The sequence below is a fragment of the Castor canadensis genome, chromosome 13 (genome assembly GCF_047511655.1).
Source record: "Castor canadensis chromosome 13, mCasCan1.hap1v2, whole genome shotgun sequence".
Lineage (NCBI taxonomy): Eukaryota > Metazoa > Chordata > Mammalia > Rodentia > Castoridae > Castor > Castor canadensis.
The window spans coordinates 33,988,363-34,011,945 of record NC_133398.1 but is presented as its reverse complement, the minus strand read 5'-3'; the positions used below and the strand labels follow the sequence as shown (position 1 = coordinate 34,011,945).

Sequence of the window (23,583 nt, the reverse complement as noted above, 5' to 3'; positions counted from 1 at the left end):
CATCCTCAAATTAGAAATGATTTTTCTGGAAGATTCCCATCTCCTCCTCCATCTTCTCTTAGTGTCCCCTGAGCGGCTTGTAATCCCCACCCATAAGCATAGAGGGATCCTGGTGCCAGGTAGATCCCTTTGATTCACATGGGGAAAGGTGAACTATTTTGGGGAGGATAGGGGTGGGACTGGGGTTTGAACTCAGGGCTCCACACTTACAAAGTCGGCGCTCTACCGCTTGAGCTGCACCTCCAGCCCCAAGATGGACTATTAAATGCCAGGTTGCAAGTGGTTCCTTCTTAATAGATAAAGAAAGGCACTTGCTATGCAGCTGCTTTGCCACTTGAGCCACGCCCCCATTCCTTTTTTGCTTTATTTTTTGGATAGGGTCTCACATTTTTGCCTGGGGCTGACCTTGGACTGTGGTCCTCCTATCTGTACCTCTCAGTAGCTGGAATGACAGGTGTGTACTACCAGGCCTGGCTTATTGATTGAGATGGGATCTTGCTAACTTTTTGTCTGGGCTGGCCTCCAACTGCAATCTTCCTGATCTCCACCTGTGGAGTAGCTGGGATTACAGGGGTGAGCCACCACACTTGGCCCCCTGTGTTCCTCTTTGATTATACACAGTAGCAAAGCTGGTGGCTGGCCCAGTTTCAAGGCTACTCAAGTCACTGCTGGGAAGCTTGACCTTGCACATGAGTCAATTCTAATTGATAAGAATGGAGGCCAAGAATGCTTATCGTTAACCAAACCAGTGCTGCAAAGCCTGGGGCTTCCCCTTTGCTGATTTTTTTTGGCCAGTAGGTCTCAATTCTGTGTAGCTCAGGCCAGCTACCGAATAGCTCTCACAGTTGGAGACCTGGGATATCTGTGTATTGAGGGCTACTGGAGAGCTCAGGGCTTTGGGTGCTCCAGAGAAAAGGAAGGTCTGACTCCATAGCACTGCTTCTGCCACATGCCCCAGGGACTATGGCCACTTGCATGTGCAAATGCCAGGACAGGGCACCCAGCATCTGACCTGGCCTTTTTTTTTTTTTTTTTTTTGCTGTACTGGGGTCTGAACTCAGGGCCTTCACCTTTAGCCACTCCGCCAGCCCTTTTTTGTGAAGGGTTTTTTGAGATAGAGTCTTGCAAACTATTTTCCTGGGCTGGCTTCCAACTGCGATTCTCCTAATCTCTGCCTCCTGAGTAACTAGGATTATAGGTGTGAGCCACTGGCGCCTGGCCTAACCTGGCTTTTCTCTTTTCAGGTTGGTACCACTCATCCTGGGGATCCAGAGCTCATCACGTTCCATGGTATGCACTCCTCTCCTTACTGAGTGTTTCTCTGGGACATTTCCTGACTTGATGGTTTTCATGTGTGCACTGGGCACAGGCGAGATGGCCAGGAAGGCCCAATGGAGTGTGCTGGGCGGGGTGGCAGCTGAACCCAGGCTGTGAGTGGGACACCTCTGTTTGGTTTTGTCGTGCATTTGTCTACTCTGCATGTCTTGGCTGAACCTCCAGTTAGCAGGAAGCAGTCCATGTGTTCTTTCTTTTGTTAATCTGCTCATAAGACATTCACTGATACCAACTTCTTGCTTGGTGTCCCATGCATGGGGCTGAGACAGATGAATCCCATGCTGTTCCTGCCTCCCAGGTTCTTAGAATCTATTAAGTGAAAGTAATTATTAACAATTAGTTACAGCACTGTATACCAAGAGCTAATACCAGGAAGAGCTGTGAGAGCACAGAAGGTCCTTGGTGAGAGCTGCATAAAGCAGCAGGAGCATCTCCTGGAAGGCTATTACATATGCAGAGCCCTGGGGCTGGGGAGGTGGCTCAGTGGTTGAGTGCTTACCTAGCCTTGGGTTCCATCCCCAGCGCTGCAAAGAGAAAACAAAAAGCCAGGGATGGCCACACTTCCCTGTAATCCCAGCACTCAGAAGTCTGAGGCAAGAAGATCAGGAGTTTGAGGTGATATCCTGTTTCCCAGAAAAAAGAAAACTAAAGTGCCAGGTCCAAAATGCAGAGCCTCAGGTCCCACTTACACCTGCCCAGTCAGAACCCGCATTTCACAAACTCCCAAGTGAGGTGTGTGCACAGGAAAGTGTGAGAAGCACTCGCCTGGGGGAGTTGATTAGTGAATGTCATGTGCTCATGGCAGCCCATAGCATGTCAGAGAAGGACGAGCCAGGAATCTGGGGCCTGCAGGTGAGCATTGCTCCCCTCCCACCCTCTCATGCCTGTGTCTCCCTTTTGGCTGAGGAGTCTGACACTTGCAACTTAAACAAGGAAGATCTTCCTTTCCCCCAAGACTCACCTCCAGCTCTGCTGTGTCAGCCTGACCTGTCAGGTGATGGTGTCTTAATGATGTCTGGTCCTGTAGCTTTTCTGTCACTTCAGTTGCCAAGTCTAGGCTGTGTTTAAACTCAGTGCTCAGATCTAGTACAAGACTCTGCTGTTTCTTGCTGCTGGATGGACCTTAGGGATGGGAGGCTGGGTTTGCTCCTCAAACCCCCACTCATTCCCTGGCCTATGGGGCTCCTCTGAGAAGGGGGGTGAATGGAACTTTCTAATGTGATGGGTACTCACTTAGTGCCAGCAGTGGTGAGCTCACCGTCTCTTATCTGTTAGCCCTGGCTGTGGTCTCAGTGGGGGGCAGAGGAGGCCCACAGCCCGCTTTCCAGTCCCTGAGTCTCAGACAGTTGCCCCAGCATTGGTGGGGCCTGGAGAGATGTGTTTGCACCTCCATGCCCACCCCTAGCAGGCACCATTAGGCTTCTGTTGCTTCCAGTCCTTCCCCTATACTGGGGAAGCCCAAAACCCGAAAGTTTGTCTATACTTTGTGACCTCATCTCTAGACTTGAGAGCACTGGGAAGTTTACTGGTCATGCCTCTTGGGGACCAGGAATTCAAAGGTCTCATTTCCACCCCACACACTGAGGGGGCAGAAGAGGGTCCTTTCCCTTCCCAAATGCTGCTTTTCCAAGGGCTTCCTCTGTGCCCCTCCCCTATAAAGAGTAGAGAGAGAAGGTGGGAATGGAAGACAGTCTGCAGAAGCAGTGCTTATTCCTGTTCCTGGGGCAGGTGTATGGCACACAGTTAGTGTTCCATCTCCCAGCTTTGCAAGTAGGGGTCTCAAAACCCTTAACCACCCTATGTAGCCACTCTTGGGAATTTCCTCTGCCACTTGTACCATTATGCTGCACAGGCATGGGTGGCCTGAGACTGGAAGGCTGAGCCGGTGTCGAGCCTCAGTCTGCATTCATGAGAGTGACTGAGAGAGCGTTCACGACAGCCCCTGCCGGGCTCCATGACACCGCTCTGGTCTCTCCAGCACTGTGCGTGTTTTATCCTGTCTTGCCTTACTGAGCTGTGTCTGTCTCCCCAGCCACACTCAAGGCCAGGGAATGTGTCTGGTACCTAACCTCTGGTTTCCTCATCTTTTAGCAAAGGATTTTATACCTGCTGATTTCACTGCGGGTCAGTCTGAGTAGACCTTGCTAAAGGGGCTTAGTTTGAAAACTTGTCTCAGAAAGGTCTCATATAGAATGAAGGTGATTTGTTTTCTTAACTGTGTGTGTTTGGTGGCAGGTGTTAAAGGAGAGAAAGGATCCTGGGGTCTTCCTGGTTCAAAAGGAGAAAAAGGTGATCAAGGAGCCCAAGGACCACCAGGTATTCCAGCTCTTGTTCTAGGTCTTGACTTTGACTTTTAGTCCTGGAAAGGCCACTGAGTCATAGAATAAGACTAATTGCATGGTCACCCTGGCCATAGGAGAGAGACCCAGTCAAGGACGTGGCATGTCCAAGATGGAACATTGTCAAGAGAGACCAGAACTTCCAGTTATTTGTGTTGCATATGCAAAATGAGGCCCAAAGCGGACCAGGGACTTGCCCAGGATCACAGTGTCTAGGTGACTGGGCCTAGACTAGACTATGGGTGCCACTAAGACCAGTGCAACCCCTAAGAACTAAACCAAGGCATGGTCACTTCCACCAGGAAATAACCCTGGTTACCAACTTTTAGACTCTGAAAAGTTGAGATTTCTGAAATTATGACTGGGAATTTTATGAAGCATTTCTTCTTCAGGTCCTCCAGTGGATCCAACTTACCTGAGGCATTTTCTGAACAACTTGAAGGTGAGTATTCTTTCCTGAACATTTGACCTGTTATCTCTGTCCATTTCCTATTGCTATAACTGAATGTTACAAACCAGCTAATTTATAAAGAAGAAAGGTTTATTCAGTTGACCGTTCTGGAAGCTAGTGAAGACCCTTACCATGTGATGTCATGTACCACCTCAGGTCAGGGTCCTTGGGAGACAAAAGAAGCAGGCTAGGGAGGGCTGCTTTTATAACAAAGCCATTGTCCAATAACCACTAGTCCATTGATCCTCACCACCCAATCACCTCCCTGAAGTATCACATCCAAATGTCATTAACATATGACTTTAGGGGTCAAGTTTCCAACACATGGAATTTGGGGAACACATTTAAACCATAGAAATCTGTGTTCCAATCTCTTGGGTTTATGTCAGAGAAACTTCATCCCAGTCTTACTGAAATATTCCTATGTTCTCTCTTCCAGGTGGAGAATGGAGACAGGGGGCTCCGAGGAGAGTCTAATGGCAACTTCTTTGTGTCTGGGCCTCCAGGCCTGCCAGGAAATCCAGGCCTGATTGTAAGTAGTGACCTAAGGACCCATGGCTTTCTCTGAAGCCCCCAGTCTGACAAGGCAGTTGAACAATCAAGGGTCAGTTATAGTATAAGCTGGAGGCAAGACTTGGGGTGCAGCCTGCTCTCTCTCCCACTTGTTGATTGGTGGGAAAGTTGGCTGAGCCTCACGGAGGGAAGGGAACTAGCCCAGGCTATATGCACACTGGCTTACTCATGGACATGGTAGCAAACTCACTCAACACAAAGAGCTATGAATGGTGAGGAGATATAATGGAGACAGAATGGAAGGTACAGGCAATATTTTTCGAGAGGTTATCCAGTTCTTCTTAATTTTTTTTTTAAACATGGAGCTCCTAGAAGGGCTTGGTCTTCTTCGGATGAGAGGGTTTTCCAGACCATGAGAGAGAAGATCAAGCTTTGCCCACAATGAGAATATAACCTAGTTACTTATCTTGGTGACCAGATTATTGGTGTTGGTCACAGAGTTCATGCCAGGGGTAGAAGTGGGGTTCTACTTGTACACTTAACTTGCATAGCGATTTGGGGCAAGTCCTTTCCCTTTTGGAAGCCTCCTTCATCTGTGAAGTGCAAGGACTAAACTCATGATATCCCAGAGTTCCTTGACTCCAGGGATCCTGGGTTCTCTCTTGTCTTCAGACATAATGACTGGGCTGCTGTTTCCTGAGGGCTGACACCAACTGGAATTGTGCCCAGAATTGTGAATAATGAGAACAATAGCAGGAATCCACTGTCTTCTTTCCTCATGAAAGGAATAGGTGGGACTTCTAAGGGTCAGTGGTACTTTCTCTTTTGTTACTATGTTCTTGCCTTGATAGGGACAGAAGGGAGAGGCCATTGTTGGACCCCAAGGACCCCCAGGAACTCCTGGTCTGCCTGGGCCACCTGGATTTGGAAGACCTGGTGCTCCTGGACCCCCAGGACCCCCCGGACCTCCAGGACCTCCAGCTATCCTGGGCGCAGGTTGGTACTGTGAGTGGTGTCTACATTCATCCTGGCCTTATCCTTGTGCCCAGGGTCACATATCTAGGTGGTGTGTGAAAGACACTAACAATGGGCTGTTTCCTGGATAGGACAGAGCCTTCTTTTTTTTTCTTTTTAAAATTGAGACATAATTCACACTTATAAAATTCACCCGTTTAAAGTGTACAGTTCAGGGTCTGGGAGTGTTCCTCAAGCAGTAAAGTTCCTGCCTAACAAGCAAGGCCAAGTTCTAACCTCAGCCCCACAAAAAAAAAGGTGTACAGTTCAGTAATGCAGCCATCATCACTGTCTAATTCTAGAACATTTCATCACTAAAAAGAAACTTTGTATCAATTAACAGTCACTTTTCCCCTACTCTTCCTCCCAGATCTTGCCTGTTTTGGACATTACCTAAAAATGGAATCATATGATATGTGACCTTTTGTGTCTGGCTTCTTTTACTTAGCATAGTGATTTCAAGGTTTATCCATGGTAAAATATGTATCATACCTCACTCCTTTTCATGGCCAAATAATATGCCATTGTCTAAATATACATTTTTTTATTCATTCATCTGTTCATGGACACCGGAGTTGCTTCTACTTACCAGCTATTGTGAACATTCATGTACAAAGTTTTGTGTGAATATAGATTTTCAGTTCTCCTGGGTTTATACCTGGGAGTGGAATTGCCAAATCATATGGTAACTCTGTTTAACTGTTTTGAGGAACTGACAAGCCATCTTGCACAATAGCCACACTGTTTTGCATTTCTGCCTACAGTGTATGAGGGTCCCGTCTCTCATCTTCACAACACCTCATAACACTTGTTATTATTACATGTTTTAATTGTGCCATCCTGCTGGGTGGGAGGTGTTATTTCATTGTGGTTTTGGTCTGCATTTCCTTCATAACTACTGACAGTAAGCATCTTTTCATGGATACTGGGACCTTCCTGGCTGCTTTGTTAATGCCTTAGGGACTTGAGAACCTGGCTTAAGGACAAGCGTTGATTACAACACTCAGTATAAAAATCTGCCCATCCCTTGGAGCCTTGGTGCTTCAAATGCAAAATGGGTGAAGTTAAAGGAAATACTCAGACACTGAGCATTCACCAAGCACCAGGCATTTTGTAAATCCTTGAAGTAATTTGCTGAATTCTCACAACACTTTAAGAGAAGAATTAGCACCCCCATTTCACAGGTGAGAATGACACCCAGAGACATCAAGCAACCTTTCCAAGGTCACATAGCTGGTACCAAGAGGACTAGAACTCGGGTCAGTGTAGCTCCAAAGCCCATGTTATTTCTGCCATGTACATGGTAGAAAATAATAACAGGCCAAGCATCCCCAATCTGGAAACCAGAATCTGAAATGCTCTAAAATCTGAAACATTTTTGAGTACTGACATGATGGCCCAGGTGGAAAATTCCACACCATGAAACTTCAATACCAAAAAGTATTTTAAATGACTCATAATATTATCCTCAGTCTATGTTTATAAAACATGTATAAATCATGAATGAATTATGTGATTAGACTTTGGTCCCACCCCCCAAGATATGCAAATATTCCAGTATCAAAAAAAATATTCCCGGGGCTGTTGGAGTGGCTCAGGTAGTAGAATGCCTGCCTAGCAAGTGTGAGGACCTGAGTTTAAACTCCAGTACCAACCAAAAAAAATATATATATATATTCCCAAACCTGAAACATTTCTGGTCCTAAGTATTTTGGGTAAGGGATACTCAGCCTGTAATACCATAAGTGCATGATTTTCTGTGGATTGGGTTGGCCTGAGCCAGATGGAAGAGTCTGAGGCATCAGGCAGAACTTTATACAGGAGGTGATCTTGGGGCTGGGACCCTGACTTAGCCTTGACTCTCTTGGTTACAGACGAGAAACGTAATTCAAAGTAGTCAAGCAAAAGGGAAATTTATTGGCCACGAAGGAGATGAACAATCAATTCATGGAAAGGGTAGACCATGGTCTTGACTGGACCATGCTCTTGATCAAGAGCAGCCAGAATCAAGAACTTGACCTCTACAAGGATTCTCTGACCATCTCTTATCTCAGCTTCTCTCTGGGTGTCAGCTTCCTACTCCCTTCCCACAGATGACGTCCTCTACATGGAGGGGAATATGGTTACTGACAACTTACAGCTTCCACTGTCAGCTAGAAATCTTAGACTTCTTTCTCAATTTTAGTTTGAAACATCTGCAGTTGGGCAAGTAATAGGGAAGGAGTCTGATTGGCCTGTCCTGAGCTAGGTACCATCCTTGGACCAATTACCTGTAGCCAAGAAATAGGATCACATGAAAACATGGTGGCTCTTTCTGCAACCAAATGGTGGTAGAGGTGAAGGGGAAGACCTCAAGAGAAGGTGCTAAGTGGCTAAAACCAGAGGTGCCTACGGGGCCTTGAGGGATGAAGAGTAGTTGTGGGAGGTAGGGACACATGGCAAATTGAGTACAGAAAACTGAGAACCTGATGTTCATAGCAACACCACACTAGGGGACCAGGACACCTTGCTGCATTGACCAAGGATTTTTCCCTCGCATAATATATGATGAGTCCCAGTTTACAAAACACTTGCATAGCTGCTTTCCCATGCACTCTTCCCAGCAACCCTGAAGGGAGATGAAATGTACATTGTTATAAAACTCATTCCATGGATGCAGTCCCTGAAGCTCAGAGAGGATAGGAGACCAGTACTGGTAGGAGGAATGACTGGGACCCATATCCAAGTCCTCCTCTGACCCACTAGCCACAGGACACTCACCACCTGTGTATGGACATTCCAGTCCTGTGTCAGAACTGAAGATTTGCCTGCAATGACCAGAAGAATTCCATGCAGTAATTTTGCTAGAACTTGTGAAAACATCCTTAACTCAGCCAAGAGCTTTGCAGAGTTTGGAGGAGACAGGGTCTTAGAGAGGTAGCCAAAGAGCAAAGGAACAGCTGTAAGAATACTTCCTTATGTTTGCTTGAAACAGGACCTTTTCAATCGGGGGATCACGGACTTCTGGAAAGTTACCACCAACATTTTCTATGGAGTTATGTGTGTGTGTGTGTGTGTGCACCCATGTGAGGCACATTTTTGTGGGAAAGAAGGCAGTAGCCCTGATTTGGCTTTTAAGGGCATAGTGATTCTTCAAAAGCTAAGGACCCCTGGCCGAATGCTGTACACTTTGCAAAGCTTAGTTTGTACTTCGGTTGTTCTTATAGTAGGCCTGTGAAGAAGAAATGCCTATTTACAGCTCACAGTCAGGCTCAGAGCTTGCTGTTTCCTTGAGATCACATAGCTGGTAATTGACACACTAGGGACTTAGGTCCCTGTCTCCTGGCTCCAAAGCTAGAACTCCTGTCACTGTACTACCCTGGCCTCTTTCCACAGCCTAGCCCCTTTTCTTCCTCTTTCTGAGCCCACTTCCTCTGTTCAGTGGTCACATGCTTGTCTCTTGGGGGAAATAAGTTGTATGAGTCAGGATATTTTTGGATGCAAGTGACAGAAAATTCAACTTAATTCACTTTAAACCTAAAAAGGCCTAGGGATGACTTGATCCAGGGTGATGATGAAGAACCTTCAGCTCTTCCCTGAACCAATCATTGTAGCCTTAGTCCCACACTGGGCTCAGAGCCCCAAGGGTACAGGTGGGATGCCCTGCTGCACTGGAGGAGCTGTTAGCACTCCTCATGATCAGCAGCCCCGGGGGACATTTTGCAAGGAGCACATTTTTTTGTAACCTTTCTATTCTGTTTTGTCTTAGCTGTGGCCCTTCCAGGCCCTCCTGGCCCTCCAGGACAGCCAGGCCTTCCTGGACCCAGAAACTTGGTCAGTATCATTATCAATATCTTGTCATCATCATTCTGCTTTGGATGGATTTAACTTAAAACTTTGGCTACAGTGTTTAGGGACTGGCGTCCCTTTCATTTTGGAATGAGAATTCCATGACAATAGAATTGGCACAGTTCAATAAACAGAGGGTTATTTATTATCTATTCACATGGCTTAGTAAATAAGAGGATACAGAAAGTAACTTATTATTTAAGTTCTACCCTGTTAATCCTTAATTGACTGCTATATAGTAAGAACTAACAATATCATGTAAACACAGAAGCACAAGTGTGGATGAGAACCAGGTTCTCATGCTGGTCATATTTATCGTGGGTCATTCTCTGTCCTGTCAAAGGACATCTCTTGAACACTCATCATCATACAGTTCCTTGGAGTAGGGTTATTACTTTATTTTGGTGCGCAGAAAGATGGGTGAACACTTCACAAGGTGTCCTAGGAATCTCCTTGATCGTGACTGGATTTCAGTGAGAAAAAGAAAAGGCTGCCAAAGAGAGTTACCTAGCAGATGATGGGGTTCTGATGTTTGGGTACTTTGGTGAGATTTCTAAGCCCTGTGTGCATCAAAAATGTACAAAGTCTTTATCTTCAAGGCAAAGTGAAAATTAATTTTTATCATTTTTCTCAGCTAAGATAAAAATGAAGAACTCTCCTGACTGATAGTTCTTTGAGACTGAGTGCTGTTCTGTAGATTTTTTCTAAGTCTACTTCTAGATCTGCTAAATGACTGTCATAATCATTTTTGAAACAGAGAAAGTTCAGTTCCCCATTTTCTACATTGTATTTAGTATTTAATGTTGTAACTAACTAGCCATAAGTCTAATTGTCTACTTACACATTTCTTTTGATTTCTTTCTGGGTTTTTGTTTTTTGGTTTTTTGTTTTTTTGAGACAGAGGCTCACTATGTAGCCTAGACTGGCCTCAAACTCATGGTCCTCCTGCCTCTGCCTCCTGAGGACTAGATTACAGGCATGCACCCCCATGCCAGCTTGCATTTCTTATTGCAAATAAAAACAAATTTGAAACTTGCTAAAAAGCAGCATGAGATGACATCATTTACCAGTGTCAGTGCCATCGAGCAGTGTGAAAAAAAGAGTGGAGGTGGCAAAACTCACCAGTGACTTTGCTAAAACCAAGACAACTTTGTTGTTATGTCTTTGTTCTCATAGGACCTTATCTTCTGTGTTTTAATTCACTTATGATAATTTAGATTTGTGTTTCATCAAAAAGATGCTCTTCAGTTTCTAGTACATTATAGATCACATATGATGCAATAAGGTTTTTTAAAAATTGAATATGATGGCATGACTTTATAAAAGGGTTGATTTATCCAAACTGTGACCCTGTTCTGATAGTAACCATAGTGTTTGGAATTTAAAATAATCTGACTGACAGGTCACAGCACTCAGCAGCATGGATGACATGCTGCAGACAGCGCACTTGATCATAGAAGGAACTTTTATCTACCTGAGGGACAGTGCAGAATTCTTCATTCGCGTCCGAGACGGTTGGAAAAAGTTACAGGTAAATTCTTACACTCCAAACAACCCTCAGATAATAGTAATAACCTACTCCCACAAATGCCATTTTTCTGTTTTGAAAGCAGGTGCACAGTTTCTAGTTGCTGTTTCATGTTCAGTGCGCTCTTTTCCTTACAGCTGGGAGAACTGATCCCTCTTCCTGCTGACAGCCCCCCACCACCTGCACTGTCCAGCAACGTGAGTAGTTTCTCTGCCATGCCTCTGGCTTGGTGCTTCTTGACACCAAACCCCACCCCTGGCACCTAGCACCAAGATCTGCCCAAGCTCTGAATGACCAGCTTTCTGCATGGCTTAGCCCCTGGTGGAAACCCAGAAAATTACCAGGTGCCAATGGGACATTCTGGCAATAGAGTAGATGAAGAAATGGGTCCAGAGGCTGAGGACCTGCTGCTCCCAGGTCTTAGCTGAATCTTCCTAAACAAGGGCCTGCCCTCTCTTAGCCCCAGTTTACCCATTTGTGAAATCATTGGTTGGCACCAGCAGTCTAGAAGAACCCTTTTGTTTTTGACACTCTCTGCATTATAAGATCATAGGCAACTGACGAGGTCTGTCTGTGAGCCTGTTGCAACCCTTTGAAGCAGCTACTGTCCCCCATCTCGATGATGAAACTGAGGCTTCAAAGAGGTGACTTGCTCTATTATCTGAATGTGTTGGCTGTTAAACATGGGTCCTTTGCTTCCTTGGCTCAGGGCTCTTTTTGAAGCTCTTGAGAACATCCCCTCATTTTCTGAGAGTGACTTTGATTTGACCATGAAACTCCATCACAGTTAAGAGTCACAGTTAAGGGCAATATCAAACTAAAGTATTATCCCAAGAAACTTTGAACTTGCACCCACTTAACTCTGGAGAACAGACTGAATGCATATTCAGACTGTTTCTTTTCCTTTTTTATCTAACAGCCATACCAGCCCCAGCCTCCTCTGAACCCTATTTTAAGTGCCAATTTTGAGAAGCCTGCTGTAAGTATGATTCTTTCATTTACTCTGCAAATAGTGAATGTGTGTCTATATGTGCAAGGCCCTCTGTTTAGTGCCTAGTTCCTACTGTCAAGAGCCTATAGATTAGTGAGAGAGGCAAATCAGATACAGACAATTACAAGACAATGTCATCATCACTTGGGAGAAGCAAACCCAAGATGCTAGGGTTCTGAGGAAGGTCAAGAAGTCTGCCTGGAGGAGGTGACCTCTAAACTAAAGGAGAGTTGGGTTTAGGAATGAGCTAGGGCAGAGGGAGGATGCAGCAGAGGAAGGCAAGGGGAAACGCTGTGCATTCCTTCACTGGCAAGAATTTCCATATGGCTTGATGGATAGAGTTGAAGTCAAAGAGGGATTGGTTTAATCTTCAGAGTTAAGCAAAGGCCTGTAAGCCAAGAGAAGAACATTTTCCTGTGGGCAGTGGAGAGCTACAGACAGGCGGGAAAAGGCGATGGTAAGATTGGCACTTTAAAAACTACCTCTGTTACAGTGTGCAAGTGGACTGGAGAAGACAGGAAGAGGGGTCCAAAGGCCAGTTAGGTGGCTCTGTATTATCTGAACTAGGGGCCCAGCACTGAGCCTATAGAAGAGGCCAGACTGGAGAGACAAGAAGGAGGCAGGAGGGGCCAGTTTGGTCATTGGTTGAATGTGGCATTGTAAGGATGAGAGAGAAATGATGCCCAGGTTTCTGCTTGTCTAACGTGGTCATAGGTTCCTTCCCAGGAATCATTTGGCACTGCTGGGATTAGAAACTCTCACTCCATCCCTTTACTAGCGTAAATAAAGATCTTGTCCGAATCATTACAGAAACTGTTTGGACTCAATCACAGAAAGTACAACGAGACCTGGGTCTCTTGTCTCTGCATTTAGTTTACTTTACCATCACCACAGACCCCCTTCTGCAAGAGTCCCTCTTTCCTCCTTCTCTCCAGCCCACCCCAACACACAGATGTAGGTTCCATGAGCTTGCATGCAGCTGTAGATTCTCCTGGCATTCATTCTGGCCCCAACTGTCTGTGATCTTACGACTGCAGAGCCAATCCCCTCTCTCAATTCAGAGTCTGGGGCAAGACAGTCTCTGTGGTCTATCTTAGGTCAAGTGCTCATTCTCAGTCCAATCAAGCAGCCTGAAGAATGAGGTTGAAGGCCTAAGGCCACTCCTTTAATAGGCACTTTCAAAGAACAAGGCATGGGATTGACAGACCCCAGAAACATGCCTCCTCCAGGCTGCCATCTCAAGCAGGAACTCACTTGGGGCATGTGAGTCTGAGATCCTTCTAAGACATCAAGTAGAGATGACTGAGAGAGAGTGAGATAGGGAGGTCTAAAATGTGCTGTGGCACCTGGTCTGGAGGCATGGACTTGAGAGTCTTCAGCAAAGCCAATGGGGATGGTAGGGTTCCCCAAAGAGAATCTACACAACGAAAAGGGATCAGTCTGTGAAGAGCAAAAGCAAAAAGGGATCAATGGAAGAAATCTGAGAAGGAAATTGAGAGGTCATAATCAGAGAAGAAGAAGCAATGCCAAGCAAGGTACCAGCCAACCATGTCAAAGGCTGCCAAGAAGTCCACAAAAAGAACTAGAAGGTGCCCTTCAAATTTAGAAAGTGGAGATAAGCATTTGAATAGCCAAGAAGATTCTAGTTGGGTGAGGAATAAATAAGAGGGGAGGAGAGAGAGAAGTTAGTTTAGTTAACCCTTCCAAAAGCCCCCAAAAGAAGTGAGGGCAGTAGCGAATGGATTTTTAAAGCAGTCTTTTGTAAATTCAAAAGTAATACATATTCACTGTAGTAAATGTTTTCAATGCCTATGAAGAATGAAGAAGAAAGTTAGGAAATTATCTATAATTTTGGAGATTCTACCAAATCTCCAAATACCCACAAAATGGCCGTTTTAACATTTTGATTGTTGTAACATGGTCATCTTCGTAAAAATGGTATCTATTCATTATAAAAATATCCAGAAACTAAAGAAACACAAACAGAAGACCCAAACACCCAATTCTGTAATTGTAATTGTAATTGGCTGTAATTCCAGACGTTTCTCTGCATGTCTCTTTAGGAAAGGATAGGTGGAGGATGGGGTTGAAGGTGTGCCATTATCAGGTGGTCCTGGTATTGGGGAGCCTCACTCCATTGAGTCTGTGGAAATGGCCTCAGATGTGACTCCAGAAGCCTGCTGACAAAGGTGATAAGAGTGTAGGTCCCTTGCCTCGGGTGCCAGAGTCTCCAGATGCTAGAGAAGGTAGAAGACAGGTGGGGCTGTGTGGTGAGGGCATCTGAGGACTGGATGGGTTGAAGTCTGATGGCCTGGAAGTGGTCGTGGTGAGTGGGTGGTGCAGGAAGTTCTGATGGTTGGGGACATAGAACATCAAATGCTGCTGCTGGAAAGCCTTCTGGGAAACTTCATCACAGTTGTGGGCGGAGTGAGAGTTAGGGGTGTTGCTTGATCTGTACCCCACATCTAACATGATGATAAAAGCCAAAACAGAGATAAGTAAGCAGAGTCGGGCTGGAGGAGGTGACAGGCTTGGCATCTGTCCTATACAGAAAGGAAGGAAAGGGGTGGGGAGTTGAGCAAAATGTCCAGAGAAGGGACAGGGCAACATGGGGCAGCCTGGATATTGTAGCTCACAGCTAGCTGTGACCAACTGGCTGGAAGCTGAAAAGGCAGAATAATGCCAACAAGGTGATCTGATTGATCAGATCTGATTGATTCAAATCTGAGAGGTAGCACAAAAATGGGGGAGAGAAACACCACTCCTTGCTCACCACTGAGGACTCATCGTATATCCTTTGATTAAGATATTTAAAAATATTTTCCTGGGCTGGGTATATAGCTTAATGGTAGAGCACTTGCCTAGCATGCTAGAGGCCTTAGGTTTGATCCCCAGCCCTGCAAAAATAAAGCAACAACAATAAATCAAAACAAATAAACAAACAAAAAAGCATTTTCCATGATCACATGGGCCCCACTCCTGCACCAGCCTGTGTCAGCTGGTGAAATAAAAGTTATCCCTGTGATGAGTCTGAAGAGCAGGAGTGTGAGTGTTCCTTGGTTGTAGTATATTCCAGAGGGTGGAGCAGAAAGGTCTTGGAGAGAGGGAAGTAAAGGGATGGTGGGTTGGGGAGAGAACATCTGAGAGGAAACAGGCTGTAGAATGACATTTGGATTTGCCTGCTGAACAAGTTGGCAAGAATGAGAAGCTAGATCACTAGATTCCCTAGTTTCCAGAAAGTTCTATCCAAGCAGTCTTAGTAATAAGAGCCATGTCCTTCTCCTTTCAATGCTTTTTCCCCTTAACCCCTCATAAGATCAGCCCCAGGTCTAGGTAGGAGGTGGAAGAAAGGGTAGCCAGCAGTTGCTTGGGAAAGCTCTGAGATCAGGAACCAAAGCCAGCTTACAACTCCTGCTGGGGACTGAGCTAGGGGTTAAACCAGACTTCCTGAATCCACAGGCTGGATTTAGGTCTCTGAAGTGCTTTATTTTGTCCAAGCAGTGCTTTGTTTTGTTTTCTCACTTAAGGAAGACATTTCCATCCCATGGGCTGTTCAGAGAGCTGAAACAGGCTGCTGAGGGGGAATTGAGGTTCTCCTCACTGGGGACGGTCACTCCAGTATCGGATGGAGGTTGAGCTAGATAGTCTGCACCATGCCTTCCATCTGAAGGTTGGGCTCTTCTCTGGAATGTGAGATGGTCACAGCGCTGGAATTTGCCTTCAATGCTAACTGTAGTCTTTTCTCTCAATATTTTTCAGCTACGCTTGGTTGCTCTGAACATGCCATTTTCTGGGGACATCCGAGCTGATTTTCAGTGCTTCCAGCAGGCCAGGGCTACAGGACTGCTGTCCACCTTCCGAGCATTCTTGTCTTCCCACTTGCAAGATCTCTCCACAGTTGTGAGGAAAGCAGAGAGATACAGCCTTCCAATAGTGAACCTCAAGGTAAATACAAACCCCATTCCCACTGCCTTCTAGGTGCACTGGTCCCATAAGGACTGGAGCATTTGCCACATCTAGGTCCATCATTCAAGGACCCAGTTTTTCCCTCATGTACTGTGTGACTTTGGGCAGATCACTTTACCTCTCGGTTTCTTCATATTTACGGTGGCCTTAGTGCTTGGATAGCTTATGACTCTTGGAGCAGACTGGAGTCTGTTTTTTGTTTGTTTATAAAGCTCTTTATCTATTAGCAGAATAGGTAATTCTAATAAAAATGGGAATTACTCTTTTCCCAGTTTGTCTGATGAGAAAACTGAAGCTTAGAGAACGAAAGTGGTTTGCTCCATGTCACTGCAAAGTAGAATTCATTTCCTGGCTTCTGAGTCTTGGTTCCACCAAGAATGTTTTCTGGAGGGTATCAGCTGAGTGGACATAGCAGTGGAGTGCTGGTCCCAGGGCAGTGGCACTTCACCCCGATCCTGGCTCGGCACTGTCTTTGAGCTAAGCTGCCCAAGCCTGCCAGACCTTTCTCTGCCCCATTTGCTTGCCAGGAGGCTTCATAGGATCCACAGGTTATATAATGGAAATGGCCAATTCCTTTGAGGCCACAGAGGGGCTGTTCTGTTAATAGTCACACACATCCTGGGTCCTAGCGAGTAAGGCATAGAGTCCAGTCAATCCCTAGAACCCCAGTCCTCCAGTTTGGAGTCCAGTGGCTGCAAAGTCCTGTTCCAACCCCTCAGCCAGTACCCTCCACCTGCTCTCCCAGGTTCTGTTCAAGTACCTTCACCCTCTGGCATAGTGGCTCCTCTTCCATCTACGAGAGGCCAGGCTCTTCCTTTCAGGAAAAGGGCAGAGCTTTACTTCCATACCACCCACATGGAGACTGGCTTGAGGTCTTGCACAAATTCAAAGCAGAGTATATATGCCTATTTTAAAAATAATAATAAAATAAAGACCTTAAACTGACTCTTGATGGAGAAGAGCCTTGTGCACACATATAGGAGCAATTGCCTCAAGAAGGAAGATGGTAGAACCAATGGATTCAAGGACTGATCATAAAAATCAAACCATGTACATGTCTTAAACTCTACTCTGTCCAGGCCCTGAGACTGGGGCTGGGGTCTTCAGTGTGAAGTGGCCTCTGGGCTCTGAAGAGTGGTACAATCTAGTCCATTTGCAGGCCAATGGCTTAACAATTCTTATGTGATATTTGTCTTCATAGGGCCAGGTACTTTTTAATAACTGGGAGTCAATTTTTTCCGGTGACGGAGGTCAGTTCAATACACATGTTCCAATATACTCCTTTGATGGCCGAGATGTGATGACAGATCCTTCTTGGTAAGTGGGGGTGGCATGACAGTTTTAGGAGGCATCCTAACAATGGAATGCCTTTATCAGCTATCCCTGTGGGATGTCACCAATGTAAAGCCACAGTGAGGCAGCTGAGGGCTACAGAGATAGCCCTGACCTTGGAGCCAGAAAACCTGGGTCCAGTAATTCAATATGAGACCATGGGCAAGACACTCCGACTTTCTGAACCTGAGCTGCTGTGCCTGTAAAATGGGCAAGAGAATTATATTTGTACCATAGGATAGTTGTGCAGATAAAATGAATATAGGTGCATGCAGTAGGCACTTAATAAGTGGTAAGTGATACAACCCCAGGTGGTTCTGTAACTCTGCCATGTGAGTTGCACTCTAAGTCTTTGAAAACGATGTGTGCTTTTCAGAATAGAACAACTCAGCAAACCTTTTCCTAGTGTCTTCTCTGTAACAGACCAGATTCCAGGCCTGGAAGGCACAGTAATTCACCTGCTTGGCTCCTACCCTTAAAGGGCTCCTGGTCTGTCAGGGAAGGTAGACACAGACTAACTTTGACTCTGAATAGAATGCTGTGTGGTTAGAGAATGGAGAAACAGGTAAGCGTTCATTTTTACTTAGGGATGAGAATCAGAGGAGGCCTCAATTAGGCTTTGAAAGATGAGGGGTGACTGGTCTGAAAGTGAAAGGGCACTCTAGAGGAAGGGACCTCAGGAGCAATGGCTGAGATTCATGATAGCAGAGGGCATGATTGGGCAATGCATGCAAGTTGGGTACAGGTGGAATAGGGTGTGTCCAGATGGTATTTGGCTTGATTCACCACACTTAGGCCAATTTGCTTACCAAAATATATCACAAAGTGGTGTCCATCAAAAAGTAACATGACAAAATTACTTTTTAGGCCCCAGAAGGTTGTTTGGCACGGCTCCAGCACCCACGGCGTCCGTCTTGTGGATAAGTACTGCGAAGCGTGGCGAGCTTCAGACATGGCAGTCACAGGATTGGCCTCCCCACTGAGCTCGGGGAAGATTCTGGACCAGAAAGCATATAGCTGTGCTAATAGGCTAATTGTCCTGTGTATCGAAAACAGTTTCATGACAGACGCTAGGAAGTAATGGCCTTCTGATGGTTCTGAATAAGAGTTTTCCATTTTTTTTCTTATGTGAAGAGTTGACACTGAAATCTAAAATGTTTAACTGTTGTAAATATTACAGTTTTTTTTAAAAAAATTACACATTCGTCCTAAGAACAACCAAAGAAAACATACCTCATTACACTCAAAATGAAAGACATAAAGGACTCAGATCAAAGCCAAATCTGATCCATATCGGTGCTAGATCCTGCAGGAAGCCCATGCAGCGTGAACACATCCCAACACAGGTTACGGGCAGGTTGAAACAGAAAACATGGCATTTTCCCATCGCATCCTTCAGAAAGTAATTTCCTCTTTCTAACCATGGTCATTGAGTGTAAGACATCCTTCATGTTTTCTTCCAGAGTTAGTGTTTAGAAATATAACCCCTAAATTATATGTGTTATTATTTCACATCCATCCATCCTTTGCAACTGCTGTTCATACAGAGAAACAGAACTGCTCAAATGATCCTATTTGTATTTCCTTAGAGTATCAGACTTTAATATGTTTTTCCCCTAAAATATTATTGCCATCATGCTTTGGACTTTGATATTTTTACCCTATCATATTTTAGTGTGGCATCTGTTTATATAACTCTGATGACTTGCTGGAAAAGTTGAAACTCTAAATTGCCTGAAACTAGAAAAGGAATAGCACAAAATTGCTACCTTTCCCTTGGCTGCCCTCCTCCCCATTTCTCCTGATTTTTGATTTGCACTTGACAATTCTTGAATTATAACTGCAACTGAAACAAACAGGTTCTTAGGGGTGAATTTTCTGAGAAAAAATGCATCAACATGCTGTGTACTTTGATTTTTTTCTCCATGCAAGTGAACATAAAAACATCTTTTCCAGGCACTTTTCTTCTCTTTGATTCCCTCCTCCCTGCCCTTTATGTTTCACCACTGATGTGGCAGTGACCTGGGGTGTGTTTGCTAGCCCTGTCACTGCCACTGGAGCTAGTCCTTAGGGGACAAGAGAACTGGAGATCTTTCCATAACGCTCATCTGCTCTGTGCCTCCCGCTCGGTGGGAGCAGAAGGGGTGGAAGACGCTGAGAGAAGGAAACAGGACCCACTGGGACTCTACCACTGTCTCAGTGCAAGACTGTGGGCACCACTGCCTCTCTCTCAAGGAGGCTGGAATAAGACAAGCATAATGGCAGCTTTAGTTAGGAAACATCAGACTCCTCAGAGGCCTCACTTACTTTTTGTAATGGCTCTGCAGAATGGGTATTTCAATCTCCACTTTACAAATGCAGCCAAAACTGTTGAGGCTCAGGGGCCTGCCTGGTCCAAGTCACATAGATGGTGAGTGGCAGGACAGGTTTTGGACTCAGACTCTGTCTCACTCCAATGCCCAAGAACTTTCTAAGAAACCACCTCACAAGGCTTCCTGTTCCATCCTTCCTGGCTCCAAGTGTGTGACTCTGGTTCTAGTCTGACTCTTAGGAGAAACAGAATCACCAGGCAAGAGGCTGTGACACTTCCTCCCATGCAGCTGGGCTGGCTCAGGAACTCAGCAACACGAATTCACCCTTATAGTCCTTGAAAGAGGAAGGAAATTGAGAGGAAAAAAGCGGCCCAGAACTTCCACTTAGGGGCATCAAAGGGAAGAGTGGTACGAATCTTTCTAATGAGTCATGGAATAAAGACAGCAATACTGGAAAAGTCCCAGAAGTGGATGGTTGAGGACTAACCCATCCATGAGTTACTGGGGGCATGGGGTGCTTGGCATGGCCAAGAATGGCAGGAGAAAGGGGACAGGAGAAGCGTAGATGCCACCCATTTCAGTCAGAGTGCACATGGCACAGGAAGACAGGGCTTGGGAGAGAAAACAGGAGGAGAGGCGGCTTTTGCCAACCCCAGGAATGGCCATTGAGGTTCTTGCCCTTGTCTCCTAATCCTCATGCACGGCAGGAGGCATAACCAGCCCTCCAAACAGGAGGCCCTTAGTCAACTGCAACCCCATTCAGGCTCAGAATGACCATCCCAGTTCTGGGTCAGCATTCAGAACCCTTTGCTGAATACCAGCCTCTACATAATCCTGGCTGTCACATGCCAAAGGCCATGTCCTACTGGTCACTTAGGCAAGCTACATAGTCTGCTCTGCCAGGCTGCATTGTTTATACCCCACCTCATTTTGGGAAAGCCTCAGTCACTTTGTCTGGACTGACCTCTCCCAATTCCTAATGTGTGTGTGACATCCCCACACCCCTAGACCTGCCTTGCTTTTCTCATGCTCCCCCTCTGGACATCTGGTACATTTCACATCTGAATTTTGTCACACAACTAAAGTACAATGATGGAAGGGACTCCAAACCTTCACTCTATGCCTTTCCCTGCAAAGCTTCCCTGGGAAGCTGCTCTCAGGCAATATGGGGAGAGTTGGCACAAGTGGTTGATCTTCATAGTGCTAGAAGTCTTTTGGGTACTTTACACGAATGGTCTGAAGCCTGCAGCTTCAGGCTTCCAAAGTCTCCCTTCCCCAGCCACAAAACCAAAGGACAGAACTGGGTGCCAGTCAATGTCAGGGGCCAAGCGCCACAGGATCAGAGGGACCAGAATTCTAGTGTGGAGGGTAGAGCAAATGAAAAAGAAGATCTGGGGAACCCCCCTGCCAACCTGACATGGCCGTATAGTGTGCCCTGAAAAGAACCAAGAAGACAGGAAAAAGCAGCCACCCTCAGGTTTCCCATAGCCTCTGGACTTGGTGTCACTTGAACCTGCAAGGGATGTAGGCAGAAGAATTCTGGGAACTGTTGACAGCCCAGTATCAGTCAAGGCTATTTGTATGAGTCAAAAAGAGAAACAACTCAAAGTGACCCCCCACCCCAAAAAAAGTTGACTCATGAGACCAGGTACTCAAGCACTATGGCAATGTGGTCACTTAGTCTGGTGGGGTGTGAGTGTGTGCGAGTGGGATAGTGGGAGTGTGTGAGTACGTTGTGTGTGAGTGGGACAGTGAGTGTGTGAGTGTGCGTGTGTGTGAGTGTTAGTGGGAGAGTGGGGGGGGACTGTGTGTATGTGCTAGAGAGTGTGCATGTGTGTTGTGGGACAGTGTGTGATTGTGTGAACGAGGGTGTCAATGTGTGTGAGTGTATGTGTGTGAGTGTGTGAGTGTGTATACATGAGTATGTGTATGAATGTGTGTGAGCGTGTGGGAGAATGTGTGCGTGAGTGTGTGTGTATGTGAACATGTGTGTGAGTGTGTGTGCTTGGGAGAGTGAGTGTGTCTGTGTGTGCACATGGGAGAGTTTAGTGAGTGTGTGTGAGTGTGTGAGCGAGTGTGGGGGGGGGGAGTGTGTGTCTGTGCATGAGTGCATGTGTGGGTGGGCGGGAGGATGTGTGTATGCGAGTGTGGGAGAGTGTGTAAGTGTGTGTGTGTGTGCACATGGAAGAGTGTGTGTGAGTGTGTGTGCTTGGGAGAGTGAGAGTGTGCGTGGGAGAGTGAGTGTGTAAGTATGTACGTATCTGAGTATGTGTGAGTGAGTGTGCGTGAGTGTGTGTGCATAGGAGAGTGGGTGAGTGTGCATGAGTGTGTGGGGGTGTGTATGTGTGTGTGAGTGTGGGTGTGAATGCGTGAGTGTGGGAGAGTGCGTGTGGGAGTGTGGGTGTGAATGCGTGAGTGTGGGAGAGTGCGTGGCAGTGAGTATGTGTGAGTGAGTGTGCATGAGTGTGTGTGCATAGGAGAGTGGGTGAGTGTGCGTGAGTGTGTGGGGGTGTGTATATGTGTGGGGGGGGAGTGTGGGTGTGAATGCGTGAGTGTGGGAGAGTGTGTGGCAGTGAGTGTGTGAGTGTGTAAGCGTATGTGTGGGAGTGGGAGTGTGTGCGTGGGTATGTGTGAGCATGTGCATGAGTACATGTGGGAGTGTGCGTGGGAGTGTGAGTGGGTGCATGTGAGGGTGTGAGTGTGCGTGAGTATATGTGTGGTGTGTGCGTGGGAGAGTGTTCATGGGATAGTGTGTGTGCATATGTGTGTGAGTGTGCACGATTGTGTGTGTGAGTGTGTGGGCGAGTGAGTTTTTGTGCGTGAGTGTGTGTTGGAGAGTGTGTGTGAGTGGGCATGAGTATGTGAGTGTGTGCGTGGAAGTGTGAGTGTGTGTGTGTGAGTATATGTGTGTGCATGGGAGAGTGAGTGTGTGCGTGGGAGAGTGAGTGCGTGGGATAGTGAGTGTGAGACAGAGTGTGTGTGTGTTGGTAGGAGAGTGTGTATGTGTGAGTCAATGTGCGTGAGTGTGTCAGTGTGTGAGTGAGTGAGTTGTGTGAGTGTGTGAGGGAGTGTGAGTGTGGGGGAGAGTGTGGGAGAGTGTGACATCGTGAGTATGTCTGTGTGAGTGAGTGTGTGTGCGTGGGAGTGCGTGTGTGTGCATGAGAGAGTGCGTGAGTGTGTGCGAGTGCGTGGGAGAGTGTGAGTGTGTGTGCGTGCTCGTGCCTGTCTGCCTTGATTGCTTGCTTGCTTATGCCTTTCTCTGAATGTGGTTCCATCCCTCCAACTGAGGATAGATTCCTTCATGTAGCAGACGTGCTTGCAGACAGCTCCAGGCTTATGTCACCCCACATGACCTCATCAGTCCAGGGAATGGCCACAGAGGAATTTCCTCTCCCCTTTGGGATTACATCAGTTCCTGGAAAGGATCTCAATTGATCCCACTTGTGTTGGATGTCCAGGGCTTTGGTTGGCAGCCCCAAGCCAAACGGATGAAGTAATTGCTCCATTTGAAATACACAGAGATTCGAAATGACCAGAAAATGGGCACAGAATATTGAGAGGACTAAAAATAAATTCTATTAGACCCAGTAATAGGGGCAGGATGTCATGGTGGGATTTTAGGTGATGTGAGATCATACCAGTCTTGAATTCTAGAATAAGGCATCTGGACTTTATCCTACAAGTGGAGGGGCATGTTGGGAAAATTTTAAGAATGTGAGAGGTGGAATCAGATCCATGTTTGAGATCAAGCAGGTCTTTGTTTATTCACTCTTTCTTTAAGAAATATTTGTAAAATAACTATTTTGTACCCCAGATCATGTTTCAATTTCAAGGTACAAAGATAAATCATGCCCCCAGTTTTCAAATACACCAAGCCCATGCTAATACAAAGGCCATTGCAAATCTGATTTATATTACCCCTTCTCCCAGCTCCTCAGGAGCCCTACAGTATAGAAGCATATGTGTGTGCTCAT

At 46.1% G+C, this 23,583-nt stretch overlaps 1 protein-coding gene across 1 annotated transcript in view; it reads left to right on the top strand.

The window, feature by feature from the left end:
* Positions 1-19,256, top strand: part of Col15a1 (collagen type XV alpha 1 chain) — a 108,731-nt gene extending 89,475 nt beyond the window's left edge. The window contains exons 30-41 of the mRNA XM_074051391.1: positions 1,245-1,290; positions 3,571-3,651; positions 4,067-4,116; positions 4,565-4,657; positions 5,490-5,634; positions 9,401-9,465; positions 10,883-11,011; positions 11,146-11,205; positions 11,928-11,987; positions 15,759-15,944; positions 17,167-17,282; positions 18,165-19,256. Of these exons, the coding sequence (XP_073907492.1) occupies positions 1,245-1,290; positions 3,571-3,651; positions 4,067-4,116; positions 4,565-4,657; positions 5,490-5,634; positions 9,401-9,465; positions 10,883-11,011; positions 11,146-11,205; positions 11,928-11,987; positions 15,759-15,944; positions 17,167-17,282; positions 18,165-18,378 (1,245 nt within the window). The 3' untranslated portion in view covers positions 18,379-19,256. The remainder of the gene's footprint in view (positions 1-1,244; positions 1,291-3,570; positions 3,652-4,066; positions 4,117-4,564; positions 4,658-5,489; positions 5,635-9,400; positions 9,466-10,882; positions 11,012-11,145; positions 11,206-11,927; positions 11,988-15,758; positions 15,945-17,166; positions 17,283-18,164) is intronic.
* The last annotated feature ends 4,327 nt before the right edge of the window (positions 19,257-23,583 follow it).